Source organism: Catharus ustulatus, chromosome 10, assembly GCF_009819885.2.
Source record: "Catharus ustulatus isolate bCatUst1 chromosome 10, bCatUst1.pri.v2, whole genome shotgun sequence".
Lineage (NCBI taxonomy): Eukaryota > Metazoa > Chordata > Aves > Passeriformes > Turdidae > Catharus > Catharus ustulatus.
This window is the reverse complement of record NC_046230.1, coordinates 25,425,073-25,449,880: the sequence shown is the minus strand read 5'-3', so window position 1 is coordinate 25,449,880 and position 24,808 is coordinate 25,425,073. Positions and strand designations below refer to the sequence as shown.

At 56.7% G+C, this 24,808-nt stretch overlaps 1 protein-coding gene across 2 annotated transcripts in view; it reads left to right on the top strand.

Annotated features, from left to right (window-relative positions):
- The first annotated feature begins 2,272 nt into the window (after window positions 1-2,272).
- KCNAB1 (potassium voltage-gated channel subfamily A regulatory beta subunit 1) overlaps window positions 2,273-24,808 on the top strand; it is a 64,951-nt gene continuing 42,415 nt past the window's right edge. Inside the window, exon 1 of one of the 2 annotated variants that reach the window (XM_033069117.2) lies at window positions 2,273-2,687. In XM_033069117.2, the coding sequence (XP_032925008.1) occupies window positions 2,416-2,687 (272 nt within the window). In that variant the 5' untranslated portion in view covers window positions 2,273-2,415. Of the gene's footprint in view, window positions 2,688-19,808; window positions 20,082-24,808 lie in introns of those variants that run through there. The other variant, XM_033069118.2, reaches the window with a different exon arrangement.

The window sequence follows — 24,808 nt, the reverse complement described above, 5'->3', positions numbered from 1 at the left end:
AAAGGAGTGTAAAAGGAATAGAGAAGGCAGGAGGTGCCCCAGCCCCGAGCAGCTCTCCCTGCAGCATCCCCGCACCAGGAGGGGTTTGGGGTGGGTCTGTCCCCCAGGAGCTGCCCCGAGGATTCCAGTATCAATATTTCACGGCAGCTTTGCTTTCAGGAAATCAATCGCCCTGCAATTTTTATAAGGCGAGCCGGGCTCTCCTTTCGTGCCGGGCTCTAGAATGACCCGGACACCAAACCCTAAAAGCGTGCGGGGACCATCCAGGCTCACAATGGCCCAACAATGGGACGGGACAAATCCCCGGCAGCTCTCCTTTAATTAATTCACCCTCGGGATGAATTCTGACACCTCGGAGTCCTTGGAGTTCCTGTGCTTAAGGGAATGAGAGGCTGAGGAAGCACAATGAGCCTTTTGTGCAGCTCTCTGAGAGCTTTATTTGACTTTTAATAACCAATTTCCACGTGGAAAGACCGAGGGGTCTCAGGAGCTCACAGCTCATGTATGTGTAATATAAATATGTGTTGCTTCACTGCTCAGGGTTGGTTTAAAGGCTCTTGGAGTTTCTGGGAAGCACTTTCAAGTTTAAGGATAAACACGTTGGATCAGGCACAGAACTGGAATGTTTTAACAGCTCAAAGTCTGAGTCGTTTTTGCAGAGTTTTGCAAAACTTCCAGTGAATGTTTTAGTGCCGTGTCTGCTAAACAGGTTGGACAGCAGCAGTTCTTGCTGGAGGTCTTACTCCAGAAGGTGATGGAGCTGCTTTGTGGAAAAGCAGCCAAAAAGGGGATTTTTGGTCCTGTAACCTCTCTGGAAGCACAGTGAGCCCAGCACCCCTCACCCAGCTCTGGCTCTGGCTCGGGGGGTCCCCGGGGCTGGGGGATCCCGGCTGGTCCCACCTGGCTGAGAGGGGATCCCACAGCACCAGGAGTGCCCGGAGGGGAGGGATGGGGCAAGGTGGGGACACAAACCCTCCCGAGAAATGCTGAGGGTAAGGCAGAGCCTCGGGCACAGCCTTGGGATGGATGTTGGGAAAAGCCTCCAGCTTCAGGGTCTGCAAAAATGGTCATTGAAAGGCTAGGTGGTAGTGTGGTGATTGAATAACAGAGGTTATAGAGAATAATCGTATTTATGGGGGAAATAATGATGTTTTTATGCACAGAGCAGTGCACTGTTAGTTTGTGCTTTCACTGTAACCAGTGTCAGTGCTGGTGGGAACTGGGGGGCTTTTAAGGATGCTGAATTTGTAAGGATCATCAGATTCTCCCTGGAATATTCCTGCTGAGGTGGGTTATTGTGAGCTCTGGGAGATGGCTCTGGCTGGAGAGCAGGGGTTTCCTTCAGCTGAGTTGATTTTATGTAGGAAAACCATCCCGAGCTGGTGGGATGGGAGCCTGCCCAGACCCCAGAGCTCCCCGTGCCCCCATTCCCGGAATCATTCCCGGAATCCTCCCGGAATCATTCCCGGAATCCTGCCCGGAATCCTGCCCGAATCCAGCCCGAATCCTTCCCGGAATCCTCCCGGAATCCTCCCGGAATCCTCCCGGAATCCTGCCCGAATCCAGCCCGGGGTGCTGCGGGGCTCGGTCCCGGCTCTCTTTGGGCTGGTTTCGGTGATTTTCAGGCAATTCCTTTCCTCACAGGCTCTGCCCCGGCGGCTCTCGCACACGGCCGTGCCCGTGCTCCCGAAGTGGCCGCTGTGATTAGAGCTGTAATCTCTACATCAGCTTTTACATTTCAGAGAGGGAATTAATGCGATCCCGTGTCCTCCCTTCCATCCATTTCCCAAACACCGTTTGCTCGGCAGCGCTCGGAACTTTGTTCTCACCCTAAGGGTGCGAAACCCCAAATTCCTGCAGAGCCCCGGGAGAGTGGAATCTCCTGCGGGATGGGGCGAGCCCGGGAGCTGCAGCAGGAGGAGGAGGAGGAGGAGGAGGAGGAGGGACGCGATGGGCACGGGGATGCTCCGGGCCACAGCTGCAATTTGCCCGGGCCAGCCCACGTGGGGCAGGGCTCGCCCTCAAGGTGACACGTGTGACTTCACCTCGGTGCCTTTTCCAGAAGCCTCCACCGAGAGCCCAGCCGGTCCGAGGCCAGCCCAGCCGGTCCCAGGCCAGCCCAGCCGGTCCGGGGCCAGCCCAGGCGGTCCCAGGCCAGCCCAGCCGGTCCCAGGCCAGCCCAGCCGGGTGCGATGCGCTCCAGGACCGGCCCCCGCCCCGGCCGCAGAGCCGCTGGCACAGCGCGGCCGCTCCAGATGTTTCCATGAGAAGGTCGCAGCTCTTCTTTCTGGTTAAGCCCCGCAGACACGTCTCTAATTACAGCTTTGTGGCCGGCGTGAGGTTATAGAGGGAGAAGGAGCGCGCTGCAATCACTTCCAATGATTTGAGCGCTCCGGCAGCCGGGCAGGAGCCGCGATGCTGGCGGCACGCACGGGCACCGTGGGGGGAAAGGGCGCCGATGAGAGCCTGAAGCTGAGGAAGCAGTCGGTGCTGTCCCTGGGCAGCAGGGAGCGAGCCCTGAAGAGCTCGGCCGAGAGCAGCAAGGAGGGCCGGGCTCGGGCCGGGCAGCCCCAGCAGCGGGCGCGGCGCCTGGCGCTGCTGCGGGAGCTGGAGATGAACTGGTACCTGCGGCTGTGCGAGCTGTCCCACGAGTACACCATCGCCTACACCACCGGCATGCCCCACAGGTACGTGTCCTGGCCGCCAGCACCCACATAATCCTCATAATAATAACAATAATAACAATCATCATCATCATCATCATCATCATCATAGCAGCAACAATAATAATCATAGCGGTAGTAATGTACAAAGTAATAGGAATAGTACAAAGGTCCTTGGCTTTATAAGTGATTTGTCTGGTCGTTCGTGCTTTCCAGAGCTCAATGTCCTGCAAACTTGGCTCTTGGTTCCCGTAACTTCTCCAGCACAAGCTGCCCGTGCTTGTTGAGCCTTGTTTCTGATTTGGCCCCTTTGAATGGAGCTGGGGATTGGTGCCGTGGAGCAGGGGCCGTGTGGGTGGCAGCAGGGGCCGTGTGGGTGGCAGCAGGGTCCCTGTCCCCCCTCCCTGCTGGCAGCAGCCTGGGGAGGAGCCCCCGGCAGGGAAACCTGCGGCCGCTGCATCTCTTATCCCATCGGGCTTAAATGTCGCAGCCTCCAGAATCTGATCTTGCTCCTTTAAAAAAATATAAGGAGATCTCGGTATTAGTGGAAATTAGACGTGCGAGTCTCTAATCTCCTGTTCGGGGTCAGACCCGCACTGAAACGGGAGCCTCAGCAGGAACTGCCCGCGGTGCTGCGGGTCCGGCCCGGGGAGAGGAGAGGAGAGGAGGGGAGGGGAGGGATGAGGAGAGGAGGGGAGGGGTCCTCCATCTCCTTTGGGGCTCTGCTTCGCTTCCTTGGGGGCTTTCCTTCACCTCACTTCACATTTTCCTTCTCCTCCCTTCTGGTTTTCCTTCACCTCCCTTCGCGGGTTTTGCTTCTCCTCACTTCAGCTTTTCCTTCACCTCCCTTCGGGATTTCCTTCACCTTCCTTGGGGCTTTTTCCTTCTCCTCCCTTCTGGTTTTCCTTCCCCTCACTTCTGTTGGAGCCGGGATTCCGGCTGGGAATGGGCTGAAATGTTCCCTGATCCCGGCAGGATGGGGATGCTGCAGTGCCCGGCACAAACCGAGCTCTTGCAGATGTGCTTGGATAAGAAATGAATTAGAATGTCACAACAATAAAAATTAGGAGGGGCAGAATCTGGGTCTGGTGCCCACCAGCCTGAGGCTGGCACCCATAAATTCAAACTGCTGGGGAATAACTTCTGGGAGAACTAAAGTTTCTAAAGATGCTGATCCACACAAACCCTGATCCTCCAAACCAGCAAAACCCTCGTGTCCAAAAAACTCTGAGGAGCTTGCAGAAATATTTCTTAGTGCTGGTTCACCCTGTGTTATGGATGAGCTGGGGCTGGCAGGAGGTGAAACCAAAGGCAGCTGCAGCAGAGATCACAGGTACAGCCCTGGAGTTACACTGTGGGGAGGAAACACGGGCCCAGGAGGAACAGCCTCGGGAGAGAACAGGGACAGCTCTGGGACAGGGCAGGGACATCCCTGGGACAGGGCAGGGACAGACCTGGGACAGGGCAGGGACAGCTCTGGGACACAGCAGGGACAGCCCTGGGAAACAGCAGGGACAGCTCTGGGACACAGCAGGGACATCCCTGGGACAGGGCAGGGACAGCTCTGGGACAGGGCAGGGACAGCTCTGGGACACAGCAGGGACATCCCTGGGACAGGGCAGGGACAGCTCTGGGACAGGGCAGGGACAGCTCTGGGACACAGCAGGGACATCCCTGGGACAGGGCAGGGACAGCTCTGGGACAGGGCAGGGACAGCTCTGGGACACAGCAGGGACAGCTCTGGGACAGGGCAGGGACAGCTCTGGGACACAGCAGGGACATCCCTGGGACAGGTCAGGGACATTCCTGGGACAGGGCAGGGACATTCCTGGGACACAGCAAGGACAGCTCTGGGACACAGCAGGGACAGACCTGGGACAGGGCAGGGACATCCTTAGAACACGCTGCCCTCCCCAGGGCTGCCAAGTTGAAATCCCCCCTGCACCCCCCATGGGATCAGCGCTGTGACAACAGGACCCCAAACAGGGCAGGACCCTCCTGAGGACACCCAGGGCCACCCATGGCCTGAGGTGACACTCACCCAACAAGAATGGGGTAATCCCACTGTGCCTGCCAAACTCCCCTCTGTGACATTGAATTATGAGCTTTTCAAATATATTCTAGGTGTGGGATCAGTCTTTCTTTATCTGCTTTGAAAGATTTAAGGATTAGTTGAGTTCATGATACATCCATCACTTGATTATTTAACTTATTTTTCTGATGTATTTGGGGCTGAAATGGGTGAGTTTTTAGAGTACAAGAGTGTCACACATCTGCCTCAGTGGCATGAAGCAGAGCTTGGCAGGACTGGTTGCTGTGGCCAGAAAAGGTCACAGGGATGAAAACCATAAAAACCATCCTGGGATTGTTCAGGTTGGACAGGGCTTGGGGCAGCCTGGGACAGTGGAAGGTGTCCCTGCCATGGCAGGGGAGTTTGGAATAAATGAGCTTTAAGGTCCCTTCCAGCCCAAACCATTCTGTGAGTCTGAACCAGACCCTTTTGTGTGCTGTTCAGCAGTGTGAAATCATTGTTAAGATCACAATTTAATTCCTGTTAATTGTCCCAGCCCAGGGGGCTGCAGATGCTGGGGAAGTTCCCAGACCAGGGAACCCAGCTGGGAGAGCTTGTGACAAAACAAGATGTTCCAGTGGGCTGCAGAGGAGATGCCTGCAGAGCTCATGTGGCCAGCCCAGGGCCTGAAATACACCCTGGGAGAGTATTTGGTTTGTGTTTATTGGCCTTGGATTGAGTCCCAAGCAAATATTTCTCATTATCTAAAATAAGACCAGAGCAATGGGGTCAGTGCTCCATTCCCACCAGCACTCCTGGTGTGCTGGGCCAGGAGAGGTCCCAGCAGACGAACAGGATCGCTGATCTTGGCCAAAATCCATCCTGGGCATCAACCAGAAGGGGCTGGTTGTAACAACACAAAGAAAGCCTGGGAGAAAAACCGAGAAAAACCAAAAAAAGGCAGAGAGAGCCTCCCCATCTCCAGGATCCTCACGGGGATGGCTCCAGGCTCTGCTCCTGCTCAGAGCTGCTGAGTGCCCAGCACAGCACCATGCACCTGTACAAGGCAGCCTGCGCTGACATCCCCCCGCCCAAGCCCCGCGGGCGCCGCGCAGGAGAGACCCCGCGGGCTCGCAGCGCTGCCGCCGGCTGGCCCGGGGCCCGCAGCCCCAGCGCCGAGAGGAAACAGCTGGAGAGGTTCCTGCAGCTGCACGGGCTGTGCCTGCACGACAGCACCATGAGCTACAGGTACGGGGGTATCAGCTGGGCTGAACCTGGGAGAGCTGGGCTGAACCTGGGAGAGCTGGGCTGAACCTGGGCTGGCACCTGGGCTGGCACCTGGGCTGGCACCTCAGCTGTCACCTGGGCTGGCACCTGGGAGAGCTGGGCTGGCACCTGGGCTGGTACCTGGGCTGGTTCCTGGGCTGGCACCTGGGCTGGCACCTGGGCTGGCACCTCAGCTGTCACCTGGGCTGGCACCTGGGAGAGCTGGGCTGGTACCTGGGCTGTCACCTCAGCTGTCACCTGGGCTGGCACCTGGGAGAGCTGGGCTGGCACCTGGGCTGGTACCTGGGCTGAACCTGGGCTGGTACCTGGGCTGGCACCTCAGCTGTCACCCAGGCTGGCACCTGAGCTGTCACCTGGGCTGGCACCTGGGAGAGCTGGGCTGGTACCTGGGCTGGCACCTCAGCTGTCACCTGGGCTGGCACCTGGGCTGGTACCTGGGATGTCACCTGGGCTGGTACCTGGGCTGAACCTGGGCTGGCACCTCAGCTATCACCTCAGCTGTCACCTGGGCTGGCACCTGGGCTGTCACCTCAGCTGGCACCTGGGCTGTCACCTCAGCTGTCATCAGCTGTCACCCGGGCCAGTTCCTGGGCTGTCACCTCAGCTGTCACCTCAGCTATCACCTCAGCTGTCACCTGGGCTGGTACCCAGGCTGTCACTCAGGTTGGCACCTGGGAGAGCTGGGCTCAGGGAGGGACCTGGACACTCCTTTAGGGGGGCTGGCAGCAGCTTGGCTGCCTTGGTGAGTTCTTGATTTTTTTCTGTGGGAATTAGGATGACTTGGAGAGAAGCTGGATGTCTTAAAGCTCTGAATTGGATCTTTCTCTATCTGATAATCACAGAACCATGGAATGGTTTGGGTTGGGAGGGTAAAAATCCATCTCAAACCACCCCCTGCCACAGGCAGGGACACCTTCCACTATCCCAGGCTGCTCCAAGCTCTGCCAGCCTGGCCTTGGACACTCCCAGGATGGGGAAAATCACTGAATTTTCCAGCTCAGATCCTGAACCCTGAGAGTCTCACTCTCCTCATGCAGCAAATGGGCTGAGAGCCCAAAATCCTGACTGGGCTCAGGCTGGGAAATGCGTGGTTTTGGGGTTAGAAAGGGTGTGCAAGGGAAAGGGTGACACCCGTGCTGGGAGCTGGGACAGCCTGGGGACAGCCTGGGGACAGCCTGGGGACAGCCTGGGGACAGCCTGGGGACAGGGGCTGCTGGCTGAAGGGACATTGGAGTGCTCAGCCCAGCCATTGTCACTGCACTTTGCCTCCAAAGAGGCTCCCTTTAAAAGGATGACATCCCGCATGGAAAGTCTACAAGTTCTCTCTGCTTCTAAGAAAAGCAAATTTTCTTTGAAACATTTGCCTTCCCAAGAGGTTTCTTTGCCCGTGGCTAGTCTGAGTTTAAAATTGGAATAAGTCACCATGAGTGGTGTTTTTATGGATTCAGCACAGTCGTGTCCCAGCTGTTGGGTGGGGAAATTCGGTGACAATGAGCAGGGACGGTGGGGCTGTGGGTGAGCAGCTCTGGAGTCAGGACCAGAGAAACGGCAAAGGGCTCGGTGCTGCTGGGCACCCTTGGGGCGAGCTGGGGACAGAGAAAGGGAGCTGAGCTCTCACTGCTGAGGGATGGAATGGGAGATGTCCCAGCTCAGCCGAGCTTGTGGCAGGAGGAACCCCCGGGCTGGCAGGAGCTCTGCTGTCCTCTCATTCCCTGGGGATTCTGACCTGCAAACTCCCCCCTTTTAATGAGAAATTCCTTTTTTCCTGCTGATGATCCTAATCCCAGCTGCAGTTGTGTTTGAAAAGGCTGGTGTCCTTTTCAGGACAGGCAAATCCCATTTATCTTGTTTCTCTCTAATTCTGCCTGTCTCTAATGCAGACACAAATCAAAACTCGTTCCCTCCTGAGGGGCACAGGTCTGGGGCTGTGATCCCCTGGCTGAAGTGTCCTCACACTGTCCTGCAGACACATCCTGGGCTGGGACTGAGCCCAAAAGGCATCACCCAAAATTGCACAGCACTGCTCATCTCTGGGTTCTGCTGCACCAAAACCTGCCCAGCCCAGGGCAGAACCCTGCAAAGAGCTTGGGGAGAAAATTTCTGTAGGTTGGATACCCCACCCCGATGGAGAGGAGAGTTTAGGCCACAGAAAAACCTAATTAATGAGAGATTGTGGGGCTGGTGTGGGGGCAGCTGGGGCTGCCCAGGGCTGCAGGAGCCCCCTGCACTCACCTTCAGCCCCTCTTGGCTTGGGAAGGGGACTGTCCCTCCCTGAGCTGAGCCATCACTCATGGGGAAATAAAGCAAGTGCTTAAATTCTGTTGAAGCTGATGGATTGGAGCCTCAGCTCCATTCTAAGTGTGTGCATTTTTCACAGCTGACAGAAGCAGCCTTGGCTCACTGCATTTCCCAGGAACCCAGAGATTCCTGATGTGGGAGAGGGGCTGGGCACAGGGCTCTGCTGAGGGCAGGGATGCTCCAGCACTCCCACTGTGCTTCCAGAGGGTGTTTTCTCCTCCAGCAGTGCAGGGACTCTTCTATCTGACTGTCAGCTTGGACATTCTCTCTTTCTTCTTCTGCATCCTGGACGTTTCTTCAGCTCTGCACGGGTCCAGTGTAAAGCCAGCTCAGTAGAAACTCCTTTTTTTATTAAGATTTATTCAATGACATGTGGGAAGTAATGAATGGTGAGCAAGAAACACTTAGTGAACACCTGTAATCTGGCTCATCCACAGGCTGACCAGCTCTTTTCCCTCTCATTGCTCCAGCACAGTTCAGCTCTTAGAGAAGACCCCAAAGTGCAGCAGTGCCTGAGCTCGGCTCCTTCCTGATCACAACAGAATTTCTCCCAGATAAAACACCATTTAAAAGCAAATTTGGTGCCTTGTTCACTCCCAGCTCCTTCCCTTGGCTGGGCTGAGGCTCTGGCTGTGAAACCTCCCAGTGTTGTGCTCCTGGCTGATCCAGCAGGGTCTGGGAGCTCGGGCAGCTGCACTCACAGGGCCTGGGAGGGAAATCTTATCTGGGGAGCTGTGTCTGCAAGAGCACCCAGGCAGCTCCTGCTGCTGCCAAAGGCTGGGCTGGAAAGTTTTTATGGAGGTCACAGAGCCCTGGGGCACTGCTGGGTTAACCCGGGCTGCAGCTGGGCTGGGTTTGCATTCCTGTTTTCTGTGGTTTGGGTCAGCTCAGGTTCTGCTCCTGGAGGGTGAATTCTGCCCCAGCACAGAAATCCCTGGTGAACCCCCCTCCCCTGGCATGGTATCCTCAGGGAGCCCCTGAGTTCTGCATCCCCAGAGAGCCCTGCCCTCTTTCCATTGCTTTTGTTGGTTAAACACCAACTTAAAACCTGGGAATTCAGGATTGGGAAACTTTCATGCAGAGACTGGCCAGCCCTTTGTAGGGTGTTCCCTTTCCTTACTCCTTTTCCTTTTCTCCTTCCCCATTTTCCCTTCTCCCTTTCCTGATGAGGAGCTGGCACCCAAACCCTTGGCTAATTTTGGCCACCCCATTTCACATGGGCTCAGCAACCTGGGCTCTGGCAAGGCCAGGGCTGAGGGATGGGATTGTCCCTGCACGGGGCAGGGTGATTAAACAGGATTTTGGCTTAGGGAAAAGATGATGGGCAGGGATTACAGATGTGATTAAATCAGGAACAGCCTGTAGCCAATCACTCACCGTCTCCCACAAGGCAGGAACTGGGACAGGGGGAGCACAGGACGCTTTGTACAGCAGGTTTGAGCACAGGAAACCCTTCCCAGCCTCTTGTGATGGAACTGGGGAGCTCCCCGAGCTCCAGCAGGCTGAAGATGTGATCAGGTACCAGCCAAGGGTTGAACACCCAGGGGGATTTAACCCTGAGCAAGCAGAGCCCCCTTTTCATCCCTCTCCCACCCCTGCAGAGCTTCCCCAGAGAGGGGAATTTGGGAATGACCCCTCTGCCATAGCTGCTATTCCAGGCTCCCTCAGTGAGGCCCATTTTGTGAATTGAAGCTTTAAAATACCTAATCTTTAGATGGCAAAACACAGGAGGGCTCGTGATGGGGTCCTGTAATCCTGCCCTGTAATCCTGTCCTCATCTGCTCCGTCCTGAGTGCTGCTGCATTACATTTATTGGGATGGATCTTCCAGCCTTAATGTTTTCCCTGCTTCCTGTGCAGATTGATCCTCAGAGCTGCATCCAGCTGTGTCCTTTCTTTAGCAGTCAGTTCAGGCGTCCTGAGAGGTTTTTAGTCTTTTTTACTCTGTTCAAACTACACAGCAGCCACCTGGTGCACTGGAGACAGGACACTTCCCCCTGTCTGTCCTTCCTGATGATCTCAGCTCCCTGGGATCTGAGCTATTTTTGTAGGGCCCTCTCCCTGCCCATGGATGAGCTTTAAGGTCCCTTCAACCCAAACCATTCCATGATGATTCCCTGTGCTGCTCCTTCCAGGCTATTCCCACTTTCTGTGGGATTTTCCTGTGCTGCAGGTGCTTGGTTTTTTGGGGAAAACCAATCAAATTTTGCCCTCCCCACTCCCCACTGCCACAGTCCATCCCAGCTGACCCTCAGCTGCTCCGGCCACTGCCCAGCAGGAATTTGCACTTGTGCTGCTTCCCCCACACCTCCTGCTGCTGTGGAAGTCTGGCTGGCAGGTGCTGCCCTGTGGTTTTTCTTTTTTTGGTCTCTGGTGGTATTTGCCAGGACCAGAGAGTGCTAATATCATTTAGCTATCTCTCAGAAAAGCTCAAATTTAGCCAGCAGAAAAAGACCAGAGGCCTTACTTGATGAGTTCCACAAGAACTTTTATTTCATGGGAAGGGTGGTCAAGCAGGGATCTCTCAGAGACAAAGGGCAGACAGTCACATTTATAGGTTCAGGGAGGATTCAACTATAGCCAATAAAAGTTTATCCAAAGAGCAGCATCCAATCTAAGTGAGAAGTTCTAAAGGTGAACTGACCAATTAAACATCCTAATTTCTAACCAATTATCTTCCAAAGTGTTAGGAGAGTGACCAAATTCTTAAGGAATGTGGCTCAACCTTGGTATCTAGGATACCTTATCTGTTATAGCAAGTTCCAGGGGCCAGGGGAAGATGGCTTTGGGGGAATTGGATCATGCACACTGCCCCATCCCTGCTCCCTGGGCAGGGGATGCTGCTGAGCCTCCTCCTGCCCCTGCACAGCACACCCTGCCCCTGGGCTGCCTGCAGGCTTTGGGATATTTCTGGCTGTATTTACAGACAGATTTGGCTGCTGCAGGCTGGGATGGAACAGCACACGTGGTCCTGGTTAGAAGAGGCTCCATCAGAGTCTTTGTGCTGACTTTGGGAGCTGTGAGAGAGGGACGCTCCGGATGCTGCAGCGACACAAACGGCTGAGTTGGGAGCACAACCTCCTCCCCTGGCTCGCTGCTTTGTGTCCAGGCTGCCTCCTCCAGGGATGATAAATCAGCTCTGGCAGGGCTCAGGGCCAGGGAGAGCAGGGCCAGTGTGACTCACCAGCCCTGGTGTCCTGGCTGTGCTGGCACGGCTCAGGTGGGCACGGCTCAGGTGGGGCTCAGGTGGGCACGGCTCAGGTGGGCACGGCTCAGGTGGGCACAGCTCAGGTGGGCATGGACGGCTCAGGTGGGCATGGACGGCTCAGGTGGGCTCAGCTCAGGTGGGCACGGCTCAGGTGGGCATGGACGGCTCAGGTGGAGCTCAGGTGGGCACAGCTCAGGTGGGCACGGCTCAGATGGGGCTCAGGTGGGCACAGCTCAGGTGGGCACAGTTCAGGTGGGCACAGTTCAGGTGGGGCTCAGGAGAGGCTCAGGTGGGCATGGCTCAGGTGGGGCTCAGGTGGGCATGGCTCAGTTGAGAACAGCTCAGGTGGGCACAGCTCAGGTGGGGCTCAAGTGGGCACAGCTCAGCTGAGAACAGCTCAGGTGAGGCTCAGGTGGGCACAGATCAGGTTTGGCTCAGTTGAGCACAGCTCAGGTGGGCACAGCTCAGTTGAGCACAGCTCAGGTTTGGCTCAGGTGAAGCTCAGGTGGGACTCAGGTGAGCGTGGCTCAGGTGGGCACGGCTCAGGTTTGGCTCAGTTGAGCACAGCTCAGGTTTGGCTCAGTTGAGCACAGCTCAGGTGGGCACAGCTCAGTTTTGGCTCAGTTGAGCACAGCTCAGGTGAGGCTCAGGTGGGGCTCAGTGGGGCTCAGTGTGGCTGTTCTCAGCACCCACCTTAGAACCAAACTCGGGTTTTTTTTGCAGTCTAACCCAGGACGCTGAGCTGAGCTGTGCCCGTTCTGCTCTGTGTTTTCCCAGGCTGAGCTGAGCCCCCTCTGTTCCTGGCCTGGGGAGGGCTCTGGGCAGCTGGGGGGGATCAAAGGCAGCTTTTCCACATGAACCCCCCTGTGCAGCTCTGTGAGTGCCTGATAAGCCTTTCCTCCCTCCTTTTCAGGGTGTTCCAGGCTGCTGGCCTCACCCTGCCCCAGAAAGGCTCCAGAAGCCAGCACGGTGTTTCCATCACTCCAAGGGCACGGCTCTCTGTTTCCAGAGGTTTTTGTGGAGAACACAGAGATCCTTGGGGAGTCCAGAGGGGCAGGCTGAGCCTCTGGGGAGCTTCTCCATGGCCCAGCCCTGCAGGGTCAGAGATCCCCCCAGCCCCCAGGTCCCCACCCCAGCTGGGGACATGGAACGTTTTTCACTGCAGAAAAAGACACAATCTGTAGATTGCAGGAGTAATTATTCATTTCCCCTGAGGGCCTAATGAGCAGTTATGCATTTGGCAGTAAGTAATGATCCTCTTGCAAATCTTTTTGTTAATTAAATGGGCGCCGTTCCAGTGCAAAAGTGGCTGTTCAATGTTTGGGATGTGCCCAGAGAGCAGGGACTACTTGCCCGGCCAGCACTGGCCTGGGAAATGCAGAAATCCTTGGCTTGGAAGTGCTTGGAAGGGGCTGAAGGTCACCTGAAGACTTGATTTACTAAGATGACATTGCCCCAGGGTCCCTGGCAGTGTCTCAAGCCAGGCTGGACAATCTGGGAGCTCCCTGGGACAGTGGAGGTGTCCCTGCCATGGCACTGGGTGGGATTTAAAGTCCCTCCCCACCCAAATCATTCCATGACATTGTGCTGCTCTGAGGTACATCATGCTCTTGCCTCGTGGGCCAAAAAAAAAAATTTAAAAAAAAATGTTCAAAGCCATAGCAGATAATTCTGGAAGTAAAAAAGGAGCAAAGGAAAATTGGGGAGCTGAAGAGTCACCGCTGGCCCTGGCAGCAGAGTGCTGTGCCTGCACCTGCTCAGGTGGAAAGCACATTCCAGAGGCCCTGAAATGCTGATTTTCCAGCAGCAGTGTGGGCTGCTAAGGAGAGGAAGTGCTGACACAGCGGGATTTGCCAATCCCGCCCCCGAAGAGGAGCCTGGCAGTGGGAACAGGATCCATTAAAATTAATGGGGCTGAAGATGGTTCTCTGGTAATCTGCTGGATTTCACAAACCACTGTCCTGGGTGATGTGCTAATTCCCTCAGTGATTAATCCCAGCAGATCCCTCATTCTTTGGGATGCTGGTGAGGAGTTCTGCCTGGGAGCTGGGAGCAGTTTTGTGCTGGGTACAGCTGATGGGATTTGTACCCTGTGCCACTCACGTTAATAATTAGAAATGCTGCTGCAGCTGAAAGAGAGACTCTCAGGAGAAGACTTTAAATTCCTTCTTTGAAAAATGCTGTTTGGGAAGGTGATATTTTTAATAGTGCTTATTATGCAGTGTGCCTTATATAAGATAATGACTGATGGAGACACTTGGCTTTCGCTGAGCTGCTCACAGAGGGGCCAAGTGCCTCCACCAGCTGGAGGAGGAGGTGAAAACCGAGGGGTGCCAGGAGAGGGGGGAGTTTTCTGAAGGGTATTCATTGGAAAAGAGTTTCCCAAACAGCACAGTCTGCTGTAGCTCATCCTTGTGCTGACCCTCTGCCAGTTAATCTCAAAGAATCAGAAGTTACTGCTCCATGATTGTTCCAGCTGTCCCAGAGCAGGAGCTGTGTGTTTGTCACAAACCCAGCCCCTCAGCATTCCTCCACACCCGTTAATTTAGAGCTCTGAGCTGTTACAAGCAATGCTGGGGTGAGATTTGACACGTGGATAACGCAGCAATGCTCATAATTGCCTAAAATCTACTATTGAACAAGCAGAGCTGGGCTGGAGGAACACAGCTTGGGCTGAGCTTTGTTTGGAATATATTTATCCACCAGGTGATGCGAAGCACACGGGGAAAATTGCATTTTGTGTATGCACGGTGTAGAACACGGGTATGGCAGAAGGGAAAATGATTTCTTGGCCACGAGCTGGCACAGCAGCCCTGAGTGCCTGAGGCTGCTGCTGCTCCAGCCTGGGATGGATGCTCAGTGCCTGGATACCGTGTCAGAGCTCCCAGGGGGAATAAAACACAAACCCTCTTGTTCTGTGCAGCGCAGCTCTAAGTGTTTTAATCATATTTAATCACACAATCACAGAGTGGCTTGAGCTGGAAGGGACCTTAAAGACCATTAAGTGCTCAGTGTAGCACGATACATTAATACAATGGTGACTTCTGGAGCCCTTCATGTGAGGCACTGGCCTGCAGTGAGCTAAGAAATGGAATAGATAGCAGGGAAAAATTAAATTACCTGCTTTGGAGCAGGGATCCAGCAGCTAATGGGCTGCAGGCACTGTGGGGGGATGTTCTCTCCACGGGGACAAGCAGCCAATTAATTGGATTGGGCCTTGATGAGTTCCTGGTGTCACACACAGAGCTCCAGGCTGGGTCCCTGCATTGATCCTTTCCTGCAGTATCCAGAGATTATTTATGTGGTGTGGATTTGAGTGCAGAGCTCCTGGGGCTGGGGATGCTCTGGGTGCTCCCACAGCCAGGGCTGGCCTTGGACACTCGGGGGATTTGGGATTGGATGGGAGTTTGTCCAGGAATTCAGAGCAGCACAGAGTCCCAGCCTGGTTTGGGCTGGGAGGGACCCCAAATCCCACCCAGAGCCACCCTGCCATGGGGACACCTCCCCCTGTCCCAGGCTGCTCCAACCCCAGTGTCCAGCCTGGCCTGGGACCTGCCAGGGATCCAAATGTCCAACCTGGGACATTCCAGGATCCAAATATCCAGCCTAGCCTGGGACATTCCAGGGATCCAAATGTCCAGCCTGGTCTGGGACATTCCAGGGATCCAAATGTCCAGCCTGGTCTGGGATATTCCAGGGATCCAAATGTCCATCCTGGGACATTCCAGGATCCAAATGTCCAGCCTGGCCTGGGATATTCCAGGGATCCAAATGTCCAGCCTGGCCTGGGACATTCCAGGATCCAAATGTCCATCCTGGCCTGGGACCTGCCAGGAATCCAAATGTCCAGCCTGGCCTGGGACATTCCAGGATCCAAATGTCCAGCCTGGCTGGGACACTCCAGGGATCCAAATGTCCAACCTGGGATATTCCAGGATCCAAATGTCCAGCCTGGCAGGGAGGCTCAGTCCATTCCGGGTCCCAGGGAGGTGACAGACCTCAAATGCCACCAGAGGAACCCCGAGCTGTGCACTGCCCCCAGCCTGGCTCCAAACCTGCTGGAATGCTGCCTTTAACTAAAAACCATTGAATGGGGATTCTGATCAGTTTTCCTCCAGCCCAATTACAAATGCAAATGGAGTTTTTGATGTGAAAGCAGCGGAAATGCGATGGCTGTGGGCTCGGTGAGCGGAGAGCTTTTGTTCTGCAGCTCATTTCCCTGCCCAGCACCCAGCAGTGTTATCAGACAGAGCCATTCCTGGTTCAGCTGCACCCCAAAGAAACTTTTATTGGGACATTCAATCGTCCTGCTGTGCTGCAGCAGTGCTGGGGGGAGTCTGGAAATCAGGGATTTGGGATAATCCTGGGGAAGGAGGATCTGTCCTGGACAGGCTGTGCTGGGTTTGGGGAGTTGGCTCTGGGGCTGTAGCCAGGTCTGTTGGATAAAATAAAGAAAAGCCTTTTTTGGGTGGAAAAGCTCCAAGGGCTGTGATTTTGGAGTGGGATCCTGCCCTCGTGGCACTGCCAGCTGCCCCCTGAGCTCTGCTCCATCCCAGGCATTGCATGCAAAGTCTCACTGAGCATCTGTCTAAACGTCCAACACAGTTACAGCTCTCTCTGTGAAGGCTGAATCCGTATTTCTGATGTGTCTCCAGCCTGTGTCTCCAGGCAGCACTGACTGTTCCATCCTGCTGCATCTCCCTGGTCCTGGGGCTGCTCTGGCCGTGGGGAGAGCAGGAGCCTCTGGCACTGGGAGCAGAGGGAACACTTCTAGCATTGATCACAGCTCCCCAGGATGGTTTGGGTTCAAAGAGACCTTATTGTCCCCCTTGTTCCACCCCTGCCATGGGCAGGGACACCTCCCACTGTCCCAGATTGCTCCAAGCCCTGTCCAGCCTGGCCTTGGACAGGGATTCAAGGCCATGACCATCTCTGCTGCAGGTTTGCTGCTAAATTCAGTTGTTGCCTTCTCTCAACACGGAAGAATTTCAGTTAAAGAGCTCAGGCAGGCTGGGTTGGCATCATTACTGTGACCTGGATCACAGGAATCACAGGCTGGTGTGGCTGGAGGGGGACAGACCACCCAGCCCCAAGGCTGGAGGGGGACAGACCACCCAGTCCCAAGGCTGGAGGGTGACAGACCACCCAGTCCCAAGGCCCTGCCATGCAGGGAGGGTAAATGGGCTGTGGCTGCAGCCATGAGGAGCAGAATCTCCAGGCAGCCTTGGCAGTGTGTTTCAAAGGAGCTCCACTATAAAGTGAAATTTAAAAAGGAAGGAGCAGTCAGCGTGCAGCAGCTCACGAGGTTTCACCCAGGCCAGGCTGCAGGACCTTGATTCATGTTCATCATTTGGGCTGCAGAAGCATCCTGCTGCCTCTGGCTGCAGCCAGAGCCGTGCTGCTGACTGACCCTGCAGCCAGAGCCCTGCAGGAGCTCAGGGAGGGGCTCCTCCTCACCCCCCTTCTGTGCCCAGCCCTTCCAGCCCCCACAGGGATCCCACTGGGGCTGCATAAAGCACTTTCTGCTTTTTGGAGGTTTCCATCGTGCTCCCTGCAGGGTGTGCATGGTCCTGCCCTGCAAGGGACAGGGCCAGCTCTGGGGCCATGGGTGTGTTTGTGCAGAGCCCCAGGGCAGCTCCTGGTGCCCTGTCCCACAACCCCTGCTTGCCCTGGGCTGGTGGCTCTTGGCATTGGTCCCCAGGGTGGCTGCAGTGGCTCCAGGGCTGGGGGAGACACTGAGGGGGTTACAGGGTGGTCACAAGCAGCTGTGTTAAACCACATTTGCTTGATGAAGCGTTTTGAGTGATTTATTTTAATGAGTGGCTGTCTTGCTCGGGGGAAATGCATGTGGTCATCTTGTCACAGTGATTTGGGGGCACTGAGGTGTCACAGCAGCCTGGGCACTCGTGGCTGAGTCCTCTGCCAGGGTTGTCACGTCCCTCCTCCTCCCTAAGCTCAGGATTTTCACCATACAGAATTATATTACTCCAATGTTTTACTCCAGAAGTGATTATCCTGCCCAGGGAAATGAAATAAATCCCATATTTAAATACATTCTCTGTGCAGAGACTGTGACCCCTCCAAGCTAAGCAGCTCGAGGTGAGATGCTCTGTGGGAGGTGACAGTGCAGAAGGTGTCTGTCCCTTTCTGTCCCTTTATGTCCCCTCCCCTGGTACCTCAGGGCATGGGAGGTGACCAGGACCTGGTGACAGTGACCTGTCACAGCCTTTGGCAGGTGTGGCTGCAGTGGGAACCCTGCAGAGATGTACAGGACAGAGGTAACACACACCTTGGAGTGGCTGAGCCCAGCCAGGGGGTGTGAGGCTGTCACTGAGGGAATATTGAATATTCCAGGCTGGTCAGTCCTGCTCTGGGCTCTGGAACACAGCTGGGCTCCAGGACCAAGAGCTGCACCCCCAGCCCCAGGGAGGCCCTGAGGATGCCCTGGGTGTGAGGGGCACCTTGGGGCAGTGACCCCCCAATGCCCCCACTCAGAGCTGACCCACCGATGAGGGGTCTGGAAACTCTGCCGGGGTCCTGCTGCCCCCAAATCTCTGCTCGAGGGTGAGTCCAAGGAGAAGCACTCAGAGCTGCGTGATTAACTGTTAATCCTCTTTGGGGAAATATCACACAGTAGCTGCCTTTGTTGGGATTTAATGCTTTCCATCCTCAAAGGGATGTGCTGGGTACCTGTTAAGGAGCCGTCAGGGAAGGAGCTGCAGCAGGAGCTCGTCCCCTGTCACACAGTGCTGGGTGGCCTTGGCTGGCTGTCCCCAGCCGCTCCCACTCGGCCCCTCCCCAGCAGGATGGGGGACACACACCGTGATGTGTCCCCGCTGCAGGGCAGGGTCACAGCCCTGCCACCCTGAGCTCACCCCAGGTTTTGTGATCACCCCCAGCACCCCCAGCTCACTCTGCACCGCTCTGGGTGCCTCGGGCAGGTCCAGCCTGGGAGCTGCTCCCACCGCAGGGACAGAGCTGGGACCCGGCACTGAGCGGGGCTGGCACCAGGAGCTGCAGAGGTGCCCCCCGGGCAGTCTGGGGCAGATGTAGGGATGGGGTCTGGGAGCCCCTCTGGACCATTTCCCACGGGCTGTGCTGGGTGGGAAAGGGACCACGGGTGACCCTGCCCTGGGCCACCTGCCCTGCCACGCACCAGGGACACCCAGGGACATCCAGGGACACCAGGGATGGGATACAGGGATGGGATACAGGGATGGGATGGGATGGGATGGGATGGGATGGGATGGGATGGGATGGGATGGGATACAGGGATGGGATACAGGGATGGGATACAGGGATGGGATACAGGGATGGGATACAGGGATGGGATACAGGGATGGGATACAGGGATGGGATGGGGATGAGGATGCTTTGCTCTGCTGAGGGATGGGGATGGTTTTGTTTCAAAGCCTTTGCTCTGTGGTTTATTGCGCTGGCGATGCTGGGGGAGCAGGATTAACCCCGGCCCTGCTGCGGGCGGCGGCTCCGGGTGCCGGGAGCACGGCATTAATGTGTTAACTCCCTCACACACCGGAGCACGGCGATTTTCCTCCCCCTCCCCCGTATTCTCTTTTTTTCCCTTTCCCCCACCATTAACCCATTTCAACACCGAATCGCTGCTCGCTGTAGCAGACCTCGCTCAGCGATGCCAGCAGCGATTTTTCCGGGCGGATCTGCCTGAACCGCCCGCCTTCCCCGGGAGCACAAAGGAGGCCCGTGCTTCGCATCCTCGCCATCCTCGCCATCCTCCCGCAGGCTCCGGCGGGGGGATCCCGGCGCCGCTGCGGAGCCGCTGCCAGCGCTCGGCGAGCTGCCATGGGTGGGAGGTAGCGCTGCTGCGCCTGGCCGAAGGACACCGATGGATGCTGCCGCTCCTTAGGGACGGGGCTCGGCTGTGCCTGCTCAGCACTTGGCGCTCCAGCGCTCGCAGGATGCCCGCAGTGATTTAAAAGCGGCGGCCGGCAGCCTGCGGCGAGGCAGAGCGGCTGCGGAGCGATCACCATGGAGCAGCGGCGCTCCGGCAGCACCTGACTGGATGGATGCTTCTGGCTGAAGCAGCAGCATCGCCGCGGACAGCCCGGAGCGAGCCTGGAGCGAGCCCGGAGCGAGCCCGGAGTGAGCCCGGAGTGAGCCCGGAGCGAGCCCGGAGTGAGCCCGGAGTGAGCCCGGAGTGAGCCCGGAGTGAGCCCGGAGTGAGCCCGGAGCCGCCGGCGCGGTTACCGGGGCGAGTTCGCGTTCCGCTGCCGGCGGCAGCGCGGGGTCGCAGCGCGGCTCTCCCGGAGCCCCCCGAGCTCGGGCAGGGCCAGGCCGGGGCTTTGCCGGCCGTGCTGGGCAGCTGCAGCCCGCGGGGGGCCGGGGGTCCGCCCGCCACCCGCCCGGGGCGCCGCGGGCGCGATGCAAGTGTCCATCGCCTGCACTGACCACAACTTGAAGAGAAATGGTGAAGACAGGCTCATCAGCAAGCAGAACACCACCACCCCGAACGTAGTGAATGCAGCCCGGGCGAAATTTCGGACAGTGGCTATTATCGCTCGCAGTTTGGGGACATTTACCCCGCAGCACCACATTTCATTAAAAGAATCCACCGCAAAGCAAACGGGCATGAAATATAGGTATGGGCACGGTCTCGGTCTTTGTTCCCTTGCAGTGTGATAGCTCTTTACTTTGCCTGCCTGGATGCACCTGGTTTTGCAGAGGAGCTCTCTCCTCGGGTTATTAATAGATTTTTAAACTTGGGCATAACCGGAAAGCTTTGGGGCGTTTATGTTTTTGCAGGCATACGGATTTGTGATTTTATACCAAAAACCCGCTCGGCAGGGCAGATCCTATGCAGCGTTGTGAATTTGTGACAGCGGTGCTAAGATGGTTCCTATTAAGCGTTCGATGTAACTAATACTGGTGCTAATGAGCAGAAAGATCAATTAGCGAAGCATGCTCGGGGCTGGCCGGGGAAAGTTGGCTCGCGGTTGTTGTGTGGAGCAGAGGCGTTTGCTGTGGGGATCAATCCACCGTGGGGGTGGCTCGCGGACTTCTCACCTGCTTCGCTCGGGGAGATGAGATCAAAGCCAATTTTAGGCAAATGCAGGAAACAAAATCAGGAATTCCTATGGAATGGCTCCTGCCTCTCGCAGGGTTTTATTCCTCCTAACCTAGGCAGGAAAAATAGAGGATGGCTGAGTTCAGTGTGAAGTGCTCGGTGCGGGCAGCTGAGCAGCTTCTCTGTCCTGCCTTTGGCTGCAAGTGGGAAGGATCTGTGTGCCTTGGATGTTGGATTTTGCGTGTCCAGGGTGTCCCTTTCAGCCACCATGGGTGACATTCGGGCTGGGAGCAGGGGACAGCCTGGGATCCCTGCAGCCCGTGTCCGAGGTGGGGCGGAGGCAGCTGGCACAGAGGGGTCTGTGGGCAGGCTTAGGGCTGTGGAGCTCCAGGAGCTTCATCCTGCTGCTTCCCAGCCCGTGGGATAGCAGCCAGGGCTCCTGTGTCCCCAGGCCTGCCCCGGGGAGCTGCAGGATGCAGTTTTGTGTTAATGCTGCCTTCGGGGTCCTGGGACAGCTGCAAAGCCACTCCGGGATCCAGGCGTGCTGCAGCCGGTGCAGGCTGATCCTGCAGCTCAGAAAATGTCACTCTGAGCTGTCCAGGAGCTGCACAGATGGGAAGCAGCGAGGATGGGGTGCTCAGATGTCATTTCTGTGCTTTGCTTGGATGCTTGCTCAATGGCAGGGAGGCTCAGCCCGAGTGGAAGCCCGGCCTTTCCAGCTGCTTGTCGCTGTCCTTCAGCCGTGACCAACTTCCAGCAGGGACCTTGCACCGTCCTGGTGTGGTGCTGGCAGCACAAGTCCTCAGTGAGCCTGTGCCCAGGGCAGGACTGATGGTTAATAGATGTGTTCAGGGTTAATAAAGGTTAATAAATGTCTCCTGGAGCCAGCTCCCAGCTGGACAGGGGGCTGGGGGTGGCATGGCAGGGACAGTGTCCAGGAGGATCCTGGCAGGGGAGAGTCCAGGGGGGGATCCAGCCCCAGCCGTGAGCAGGGCCATGGCAAAGGGTCTTGTTCCTCACAAAATCACTGAAACTTGTCCTTTATTCACCTCCCCAGTGGAGCAGTGGCAGCCAGCAGCTGCTGTGATCCCTGACCCCTCTGGCAGCCCCATCTAAACCATTGGGCCTCAGTTTCCCCATAAACTCATCTGCAGGAGAAGAGTCTTTGATGGTGTCACCCAGGGACAGGATCTGTCCCCAATCATGTTTGTGGGGTGTCCCTCAGACAGGATCTGTCCCAAATCCTGCTCCTGGGTTGTCCCTCAGACAGGATCTGTCCCAAATCCTGCTCCTGGGGTGTCCCTCAGACAGGATCTGTCCCCATCCCTGCTCCTGGGGTGTCCCTCAGACAGGATCTGTCCCCAGCCCTGCTCGTGGGGTGTCCCTCAGACAGGATCTGTCCCAAATCCTGCTCATGGGGTGTCCCTCAGGGACAGGATCTGTCCCCAGCCCAGCTCCTGGGGTGTCCCTCAGACAGGATCTGTCCCCAGCCCTGCTCCTGGGGTGTCCCTCAGACAGGATCTGTCCCCAGCCCAGCTCCTGGGGTGTCCCTCAGACAGGGTCTGTCCCCAGCCCTGCTCCTGGGGTGTCCCTCAGACAGGATCTGTCCCCAGCCCTGTTCACGGGGTGTCCCTCAGACAGATCTGTCCCCAGCCCAGCTCACTGGCTCTCGGGGCACTCTGTGCTAATTGCCAGCAGTTGTCCCCTGATTTCCCCGGGCTCCCAGCGCTCTCCAGGGTACAACACCCCGGGGAATCACAATTCCTTGCTCCTGATCCTCCACAGTCGGGCCTTAGCGAGTCCTTCCTGCCTTTTTCCTGGGTGAGCTTTGGGGAGCGAGGGTGGATTGTCCCACCGGAGTTGTCACAGCCCCGGCTCCGTCTGCCCCAGACCCGGGAGTCGCACCAGGAATAGCAGCTCGTTGGCGACAAGGCTGAGCTTTTATCTTTATGACTAATCTGTGTTTCTGCTCGCGAACCTCTCTCTCCGTGTGCAGAGCTGATTTCTCCCCCAGGAGAAGCCGCGCAGGGGAATTTGGGGGAAGAGCTGAGTAACCCTCGGGCTCGGCTGCTGAGTCGCGATAACCTTTGGGTGGGGAACCCAAAGTCGCGATAACCTTCCAACCAATAGAGCTGGAATTCCGTGTTCACCTTGGGACCGAGTCCTCAGCCCGAGGGAAACCCAAAGCCAAATGCTTCTCCCAGCGGCACCAATAATTCTCTGAAGTCCCCATCTCCCTCACATTCGAAGCTGAAGTCCTTCCCAATTCATTTTCTGCCTGAATTATGTCCTTGATGCCGAGATCCGCAGCGTGAGCCGCTCCAAATGCCACCACAGCCACGCTGGCCCTCGATTGACGCTAAAAATACCGAGAGCCGCCCCCCTGCGCCCCCGAGGTGCCCCGCAGCTCCCGCAGCTCCCGGGATGCTCCCGAGCCTCCCCCGGCTGCCAGGCTCCCATCCGCCGGGTTATGTAAAAGGGAGAGACAGCGGCTCTGCTGTGACAGGGCTGGGGGCGGCACAGGAGCCAGCTCGGGGGCTTTTCACCACTGACATGCTTCTGGCCCCGCTCCAGCTCGGGCACCGAACTGGGAGATGAAAGGCAAAAGTTTACGGGAATGAACGCTGCGGGAAGCAGCTGCGATGGGGAGGGCTCAGGTGCGTCCTCGCAGGGCTCACCTGAGCAAAACCTCGGCTCTGGCTGTGAAAAACGAGTTCTAGGTTCGGGATGTGCCCTGGGATGTGGCAGAGCCGGAGCCGAGCTCCAGGCATCACCGCCGGGCACAGCCTGGCTGCTCCTCGGCACGGAGCGGGCAGAGGGCTGCGCTCTTTTATCCCTTAATGCTCCAGTTCAGTCCCGGGGAGCCTGCCCGGCGGCTGGGGGAATATCTGCGGTCACTCAAACCTTTCTTTGAAATGATGGAACCGCAGCGCTCGGCTTGGACAATCGCAATCTGCCGCACCGCTGCTGGAAACAAAGGACGCGGCTTGGCTTTGCTTTGCTTTGCTTTGCTGCCCCGAGATGATGCTCAGGGAGCAGGGACAGCCCGGGCCTCCCCGCCAGGGGTCACAGCCCGGCTTCTCCTCTCGCCTCATTTGCTGCATCTTCCTTAGAATTCTTTTAATTAAAATGGATCCAGCCCTGATCCTCGTGCTGGGGGCTGTTTGGGATGTGCTGCTACCGCAGGGAGCAACTTCTCAAAGTGAGACTGGCACAGCCTTGTGTTCTCCGAGTTAAAATTACACACCAGGAAGTTTTTACAGTGAGCCTGGTGATGCCTTGGCAATGGGTCTTGAAGGTCCCTTGCAGCCCAATCCAGCCCAGAATTCCCAGATTTTTTGGTACCAGACCCTTCCCATCACAGCTGCAAAGATTTGCCAGCATGCCCCATCTCCCCAGGAGGCTGCTCCGTGTACGGGATGGGCTGGGAACTGGGATGTGATGGGAGATGGGATGTGATGGGAACTGGAATGTGTTGGAAACCAGGCTGTGCCCTGAGCTGGGCTGTGATGGGAACTGGGCTGTGCCCCGAACCGGGCTGTGCCCCGAGCTGGGATGTGCTGGGAATTCGGCTGTGTCCCGAGCCGGGCTGTGCCGGGCTCTGCCGCTGCGGGGCCGATTTGGGGCCGTCAGCAATTCCGAAATAACCCTTTTGCTGCGCATGGGCACGAGGGACCCAATTTACAGAGCATAACTATCTATTTGTGCTCATCCATAATTGATGGAGGCAGCTTTGACCATTAACTCCGGCGCGAGCCTGAACAAAAAAAATTCTGTATCTGCAAAGGCGAATGGGTGCAGTTCATATTCCAGAGAGCCTGGGCAGGGTGAGGAGAGCCGGGCACCATCCCCCGAGGGCAAACCCATCCACCCATCCTTCCCACCCACAGGGGTGAGAATCTCCCCTATTAGAGAAGTGTTACTAACGTTTGTGAAATAAGAGCTGGAAAACAAGGGAATAAAGCAGGGAGAAGGGAGGGCAGATAAGAGTTGTTTCCCTCCCCTGCATTGTTTTGGGATCTGGGGGGAGCTGAGCATTTGGGGATGAGAAATCTGCGGAAGGAAAGCTGCTGCAATTGGAATGAGGTAAAGGTGATCTGGGCAGATAAACCCTGAGAAGCGAAGTTTGCCTTCTTCCTCATCCCCTGGGAAAGAGGAGAGATTTAGGGCAGATTTTGAGAAGAGGAAATTGTTCTCTGTGATGCCTGAGGCCCTGGCACAGCTGTGGCTGTCCCCGGGTCCCTGGCAGTGTCCAAAGCCAGGCTGGACAGGGCTGGGACAGGTCGGGATCGATGGCAGGGG